The 8290-nt window shown below is 48.0% G+C and overlaps 1 protein-coding gene across 8 annotated transcripts in view; it reads right to left on the minus strand.

The window, feature by feature from the left end:
• The window catches only part of eif4g3a (eukaryotic translation initiation factor 4 gamma, 3a), a 65122-nt gene that overhangs the window by 45502 nt on the left and 11330 nt on the right, over positions 1–8290 (minus strand). For 6 of the 8 annotated variants that reach the window (XM_017450493.3, XM_017450499.3, XM_017450497.3 and 3 more), the window contains 3 exons: positions 4593–4692; positions 2243–2380; positions 1123–1215 (listed from right to left, as the gene is read on the minus strand). In XM_017450493.3, coding sequence (XP_017305982.1) covers positions 1123–1215; positions 2243–2380; positions 4593–4692 — 331 coding nt within the window. The remainder of the gene's footprint in view (positions 1–1122; positions 1216–2242; positions 2381–4592; positions 4693–8290) is intronic. The other 2 variants (XM_017450498.3, XM_053674026.1) reach the window with 1 other exon arrangement.

Below are 8290 nucleotides of genomic sequence, written 5' to 3' on the forward strand. Positions count from 1 at the left end.
TTCCACCGGGGCTGGTGGAGGAGCCGGAGCTGAGGGTGGCACTCGCTCTGAACCGGCTCGGGTTTCCGCTGACAAGCGAGCTGAACCCACCATGTCATCAACAATTTTTCTGACGCTACTTTCCGACTTGTCTTGAATTTCTCGCGTTGCCCAGATGGCAAGGACAGCGTTGGTCTCTTCTGCCGACTCGCTCATGAACTGGCGTGTTTAATCTCTTGTTCACCGCAACGCTGAAAAAGCGCTTTTTAAAAATGGCGCCTGTCAAACTGCGGTCTGTAGTGAAAGCCCCGCCTACTAACGTCACACTGCCTTTTGTTTGAGACCGGCAAGGTTTCACGGCCGGTTCGGCTCCAGGAAGTCGGCGTCGGCCCGGCATTTTTTTGTGTGTGGAAAAGCGCAGCCCGGTTTCGAGATCAAGTTCCAGCTCCGGTGGAAAAGTGCTAACGGTGGGCCACTCAAGTTCTTCCACACCAGTCTTGGCAGGTGTTCCAGCACAGTCATGCTCGATCAGGTTTGGGCCTCTTAATTCCAGTTTCCCTTCACTGGAATGCCACAACACATACAAGTTGTGTTCTTCCAACAGTTTTGCAGTGACGCTCAGGTGTCCACATACTTTCGGCCGTATAGTGTACGCCAGATATCCGCTGCTTGACGCAAAAAGAAGGGTCCCACATCAAAGAGTGTTTTTGACACTACAACGAGCCTGCTTGCAGCCACAGCAAACACTGAGGTCGACAGGTCGATTTAGGTGTGAAACTAGACCACATGCGTTACGACACGACGCTCTGCTAGAAGATCTGATTGCAGCTTGCAAAGACTGATTGCACAAATCTGCTCGTGCGTCTGAAGTGGTTTGAGCGACCGGACTTCGTTGTGCGCGTGTATTTACACCTGTGTTTTCCCACGGATAATCCCTATCCGAATTTAATCCCAATACTCAACACCGATGAGACAATCATGGGGTAAACATAGCATTACCTCAGAAACCTGCATCTTGAATAAACCTTTCGAAATTATTTTAAACCACTATATAATAATAATAATAATAATAATAATAATAATAATAATAATAAAAAATATATATAGCTAGTTCTTGAGGGGAAAAAAGTAAGCTGTACTTACGGGTCGACTGGGAGGCTGTACATTCACTGGCTGTGTCTGCGGAGAATATATGAGGGAGGGAGAGCCAGCGTTCTGTGTGGGGCTGTAGGAGGGCTGGACACACACACACACACACACACACACACACACACACACGAGTGTGATTTTAGACAGAGAAACACTTTTCATCATGAAGGAGGAAAAACAAGTATACGATTTTAAAAATGTGGAAACATTCCCCACGGATGATACGGGACATGTCGCCTTCGCTATCCGTGTGTAAGCGGCGAGAGGAATAACCGCTAATACGCCTATGTGAATCATGACCACAAGTCTGTCATCACTTGGGTTATTAACTGGCAGTGCCCCTCGAGGCTAATGCACACAGCCTGGGACCAGTGAAAGGTCTGCAATCCCATAATCCCACAGTCTTACAAGCGACTGTGTGTTTACAAAAACACTAATCGACACGCATGCCTGTAAAATCCCTGTACGGATGCAGACCCGTACTTAATCCCATCGTCAAGTCTAAAGTAGCCGCTATAGGTTTCGTTTATAGGCAAGCACAGCTGTGATGAGCAAAACAGCTGACACACGAGTGTAGATTAAAACAAAAAAAAAAAAAAAAAAAAAAAAAAAAAAAAAAAAAAAAGAGAGAGATCTGTTATGACATCAAAGACGGTTTTCCACTCATGCGAGACGCTGCCTCGGTTCAACAGAACGGTGGGAAGTTTCTCAGCAATTACGAGTGCACTCATATCAGCACAGAAAATCACAGTAATTACGAGATGACAACTCTGAGGGGGTTCAGACTGAAAAAAGAAAGAAAAAAAAAAAATCACTATTTTGTGTAGAAATGCACACGTTGGGAAATTATAATGTACAAGGCCATTACCAGAGTGAAGTGAGTGTATGATTCTTACATGCATACAGTTAAACCAAGTTAAATCCTAACATTACACTTCGTTACCTTTAACCGTGGAGGCCCAGGCCATTTATTCAGTCCGATTCGTTCATAACGTGACGGTGTATTGGAACATCACGAACATTTTTTGAGAAAGCGGTGAGGTCTGAGATGTTAGCGGTGTTCTGAACGACTGAGACGCACGAAAACCGTAGAGAGGGAAAGACGTACACTCACCGTTCCGCCTGGTTCCCAGCCCTTAAGGTACCGGTAGGTAGGTGCGGGAGGGGCTGATACCTGAGACAGAGCAGGTGAGTGGGCATGGCCTTTGCTCAGATCGTGTCCTTGGTAGGGGGGACCAGGGTGCCTTGGGACCTGCAACACACACACACAGACAAAATATTGTCTAATCATGTGTATCCCACATGTCGCACAGGTCCCCAGCCCTGATTCGGTTTTCCCTGCTCTAACGCGCTCTTATAACCCAAGAGGAACTGTTCAATTAGCCGATTAAGGAATCCGGGCATTCGAGTGGTGAACACATTAAGAAGTGCAGGACAGGGGGTACTCCAGGACAAAGATTGTGCCCCATGTCAACCCCCTACAGCTGTCCAAGATTCCTCCAAATATCTGAAAGGTGCAGACGTTTCAGCAGTTATTCAGACCACTGCTAAGACAATGGTGTCATTCTGCTCTCGTCTGAATGAGCGCACAGAACCCCGGCTTCTGAATGCACGCCCACGTCGCGAGTGTTCAACGAGAATAAACCGCTGAAAGAGGGAGCATCAGGAAACAGATGTCGGAGATAATGTATTTAGTTGCTGCTATTCTAGAAGGAGGGACGATGTCGACACAACACTGGATGGGACGTCCAGAGGTCTTTCGGGCAGGCTGTTGGTCGAGTTTTGACCGAGCTGGGATTTAGGGAATACAGAGAGAGAGAGAGAGAGAGAGAGAGAGAGAGAGAGAGAGAGAGAGAGAGAGAGAGAGAGAGAGAGAGAGAGAGAGACACACACACACACAACAACTGACCAAATGAAATGAACCAAAACGGAGAGAAACTGAGAGACGGGAAACTTCGGGTTAGGGTCCTAGCATTTCGGTCATACAGAACGGAAAATCAGTTCATCATACCCCACCCCTGTGTGCGCTGATGTGTTTCTCTCAGCTGCTAAGAGACCGAGATTCCCGTCCTTTGCTTGTTGGTGCAGGTGTTTCAATGGCTGCCAGGCAATTCTACAGTGGAACTCTCTCCAACATCTGCGCTATGTTTAAAGGCGCACAACGAGTATAGATATGTACGCATGTGTCACACTGGTGGAATACATTATCCACTCACCCATCACTTTAATAGGAACACCTGCACACGTTCGTGCGGTTATCTAATCGGCCGATCGTTTGGTAGCGGCACAATGCAGAAGTTCATGCAAATACAGGTCAAGAGCTTCCGTTAACGTTCAGTTGAGAAGACAGGGCGTGAACTCCGCGACATTATACAATGGCATGGTGGTGGGTGCCAGATCTCCTGGGAATTTCACACACACACACGTCTCTAGAGTTTACACAGAATGATGTGAAAAACATCCTGTGAGCAGAGGGTCTGCAGGCTGAAACACCTTGTGGGTGAGAGTGATCAGAGGAGAATGACCAGACTGGCTCGAGCTGCCAGGAAATCTAAAAGTAACTCCATCACGCTCTGCAACAGGGGTGAGCATACATACGTGCACACAGAAAACGTTGATGGGCTACATCATCATCATCAGGTTCCACTCCAGTCAGCCCAGAACAACCACCACCGGCGGCTATCAGATTTTCACCAGAAAAAATCCTTTTCTGATCTTCCTCTGTCCAGTTTCAGCGAGTCTGCGCTCATGATAGCCCCGGATTGTAGTTCTTGGCTGACAGGAATGGAACCTGGGTCTTCTGCTAGAAGACTTTTCCCACATTCTGATGTTTGATGTGAACATTAACTGAAGCTCTTGACCTGCATCTGCGTGATCTGATGCATCGCGCTACTGCCGCATGATTGGATGATTAGATATTTGCATAGGTGTACAAAAGTCCCCATTAAAGTAGACAGTGAGTGGCATACCGGAGGGTATAAATGCAAGAGAGAGTCATGATCATAACACACCATCTTTATTTCAGATATAATTGTCTGATACAGCGTTAGGCAAATGATCTATTTATACCGCAAATCCCGTGGAGTAATGATTTAGTGATCGTCAGGCTCGTCACCAGTCTAGCTGACGGTAACGTGATGGTCTAGTCCTGTGAACACGCGTTGGATTTTTAGATCCTTAATGCTTATGAGAACTGGATTTTTATACAGATTTTATCTATAAAGCTCTACAATTTTGAATTTTATACACCCCCCCCCCCCCCCCCAGTTTTTCACCTCATGGGAATAAAATGGTTTCCAAGCGAGGGGGTTGGAAGATCGCATGAGGAGACACGAGGAAAGGTGAGAGAAAGATAGAGAGAAAGGGACTTCTTCCGCATTTTGAGACTTCAGCGTATTCGGCTAAGGAAGTGTAGAACATGCAGAATAGTGATGGGATGTAAATGTACTGATGCGGCCACTCACGCTATACACCGCCGCCACTCCGGGTTGGGCTGGAAATAGCCGCTCGTCCAGCGACAGTGCTGCTCTGGGAAGTCTGCAGAACGCGGAGTTAAGGAACACGCTAGAACAGGCTTAGGAAAAAGAACATCATGGTCTAGCAATGCCAAAAAGGCCAGCATTAAAACGTTAATATACGTCAGCGAATATTTAACACATTGTAAATAGGTGTGCAACAGTGTCCACGGTTCGGTTGAACCTATGGTCTGAGCTGTGCACTGACTAATATCAGAAGTAAACATACCTTATGTATCATGTGGTGAAGAAAGTTCAGAGTTCCCTACTACACCACATATCTGAACACGCCACATACCTCATCGGCGAGCAAGTGGTCAGGGATACGGACATGGAGTACCGACGTGCGCTAACATCAAAACATCGTCTTGGTAAACCGCACCGAACCCGTGCTGCTCGTCGGGTCATTATAGAACATAGTGATGGACACGAAGTGTATACAAGACCAGTCTCTCATCGAAACTTTCAGGGTCTTTTGGTTACTGTGCTCTGAAAGCGAGTGACGTCAGCAAGTCTGTGATGACGGGTGACGTCAAACAGTCCCCTGGTGGTCTGCAGCAGGTGCCTTCAGAAAACTTTTCCTAACAGCCTAACACATTCTGAACCTCAAGCAATCCCTGTACGGACAAGTGACAGTGTGTGTGTGTGTGTGTGTGTGTGTGTGTGTGTGTGTGTGTGTGTGTGTGTGTGTGTGTGTGTGTGTGTGTGTGAGAGAGAGAGAGAGAAGTTCCCTGTTTTTGTGTGTGTTCGGGAGAAACTGGAGGGTCATGTGATTTCAAGGAAACCTTTCCTACTGCCTTCTCTCAACACCCTCTGGGTCTCCAGTTAAACTCCTGCTTCTCCTGCTTCTCCTCCATCTCACTCTCTCTCGCTCTCTCTCTCACACACACACACACACACACACCATGTTGGCGTACTCGTTATTGGCAGCCTGCCAACAGCACCCTTGATAATACGAAAGAAGGGAAGTTGGGGCAGAAAATGTAAGACAAGCAGGTACAAGGGCCAGACAGAGGAAGTGAGGGAAAGAGAGATAAACGAGAACGACACAAAGAGGGAGAAAGTAAAACCATAAAACATAAAAGGAAAATAAAGAGAGACAGAGCGATGTGGCAAAAGGAATGACGCCTCATTCAAGAAAGCCAAATGAAACCTAAACAGACCGTGTGTGTGTGTGTGTGTGTGTGTGTGTGTGTGTGTGTGTGTGGGCTTCTGCCAGACTGCATTCAGCATGTGGCCGTGCATGAGTGCGTGTCTGTGTATATTAAGGAACAGCAATCCACGGTCTATTACTTCCCTACTACATTCCTGTGTGAGAAAAGTCCGCCTGGGCCATCGGGGTCATTTCTCTGGCTCCGGGGTCACAAGTTGAGGAACGCACGGACATGTACATAATGCTTCCGGGAGCTCCACCCTGAGCCGAACGTGCACTTCAGCAGGCTTAGAAAGCGAATTCCTGCCTACATGCAGACAGCTATCCTGCCGGGATATCACGCGCATCATCATCATCATCATCATCATCATCATCTTGGACACTCGATCCTGGTGGTCATGCCCTGTACATTCCATCTGAGAGGAAGCTGCCAACTTCGGCACCGTTTCTGGGCAGCATTTTTTGCTCTCGGAATAAAGTCTGCTGCATTTGTGAGGCAGCACGAGGACAGCCATTTTCTATGTAACGTATACAGAACATGAACGGGATGCTCCGTCTGCATTTGTCGATTCCCATCCACCGGCCGGCTCTCCCCGATCGCACGACAGCTACAACCAGGCTCGGGACGACTGCCGACAGTTTTGCGACTCGCCGCTCGATTTTGACGTCCATCGAGCCGACGGTTTAAACGTCTGTAGAACGTCGTGTCTGCAGCTTCAAGATCGACAGAAGCGCGTGCGCTGTATTTCACGATATGCTCTGCGGAGACGCGTCTCTGACCACGCCCCCCGGAGCTAACGGCGACGCGACCGTCGATCATTACGGGACGTGATCCGATGACGGGAAATTACGCACGATCTCACAAACCTACCACCGACTAGGAAGGGGGAACGCTAGCCCTTCCTTTCTCCAAGACACCACGCCGTTTCACGCTGCACACCGAAAGCACTTTCTGCCCTCTTCCACATACAGCAGCTCACAGACGCCCATGACGGTCTCTCCGATTGACAGAGGAGAGAGGAATACGATCACCCACTCGGTGAACACGCCCAGTTTTGCTCTCTTGGACTCCTGGCCATGGCATCGTCAGGTTTTCAATCCACCATTTCTTAAATGATGGCTAGACTCTCTCATGAAGCAAAAACGATCTGCTATAGGTGTCCAGTCCCCCGCAAGCTGATAGATTCATTTCTCTGTGGTATTATTACTGAAAATCCTTAGAGGGAAGACAGAGTGTGTGTGTGAGACCCTACATTCACTCTACGGGGAAGGAGGGGGTAGCGCCCGTCTCTTGTGGATGTGAAGTGACTGCTACTGTTGTCACTTCTGGGCGTACAAACTTTTCCTTGTATACCCTAAAAATAAACGACAGCAGCCAAATAATACACCGTTTACTGTACGGATTTCACACTGTTGTTTACGGTGAATCTTAACACTATAGTAAAACCCACAGCTGTACGTTTCCACGCGCTGTTGATGGAGGAGACGTGTGTAAATACAGAAACGCCTCGGGGGGGAAACGTCAGGTAACCTGCGCCGTGGGATTTTTTTATTTTTTTTTTAACTAGAATTCAAGATTTTACCAGAGCCAATCATTTGCATTTACTGCTTTACTGCGTCATAACTCATTTGCATAAAATTAAGGAAATCTCAATTCAAATGTCTCTCCACCCTGCTGCTGAACTCGTCTCTGAACGTCTTGCGGGGGAAATTCTTCCGCTTCTGACACTTACTGGTGCGAATTCAGCCAAAACGAGTGCGCATATATTATACATGTATACAGAGCAAGGATTTTGTTACTAGACCTTACCGGACCTAGCAAAAGATGCGGGTCGTGCGTGTTCTTATAGGACGCGCGTTTAAAGTTCCATCAACAGCGCTGTGTTTCCACCTCACACACAGTGTAGCTTTGTTGCAGCTGTCGATGGTGCAGGGAAGAGCAGCAGGCTGCAGTGTGTGAGGTCATTCAGTACTCAGTATAAGCCTGCCGGCGCACACTCCCTAGCCGTACACGGATTCTGTGAAGCAGGATCGCCTACGTGGCAGCTGGGTAGAGGGGCTAGGACTGAGAGAGAGAGAGAGAGAGAGAGACAGAGAGAGAGAGATTTAGGGGGCCACAGAAAGCATAGGATTGAGAGAACGCGCCTAGCGTGGAGTAATCTCCAGTGGTGACATGTTTTCACCCAGATGTCTTCCGAAAGGGGCAAAGACTGTGTGAATCATCGAGTGTTCATGAACTGCTAAAACAACGCGCAAGATTAAACGCGTTAGGAAGCGAGAAGTCACTCGTACTTCTCTCCTGTGGCCGTGTAGTGACCGCTACTGTTGTTATGCTCTCCAACATTCTTCGGTGAGAAAGCTTCCTCGTCGGATTCGCAAAGCAGGATCCGTTAGCGTAGTAGCTACGTACACTCTGAGACGCCGACGGGCTCTGCTATGTCATGATGTCTCCGTGCATATGTCACGACCGGGCTGACAGAACCCGACAGGACGT

The sequence above is a fragment of the Ictalurus punctatus genome, chromosome 21, assembly GCF_001660625.3.
Source record: "Ictalurus punctatus breed USDA103 chromosome 21, Coco_2.0, whole genome shotgun sequence".
Lineage (NCBI taxonomy): Eukaryota > Metazoa > Chordata > Actinopteri > Siluriformes > Ictaluridae > Ictalurus > Ictalurus punctatus.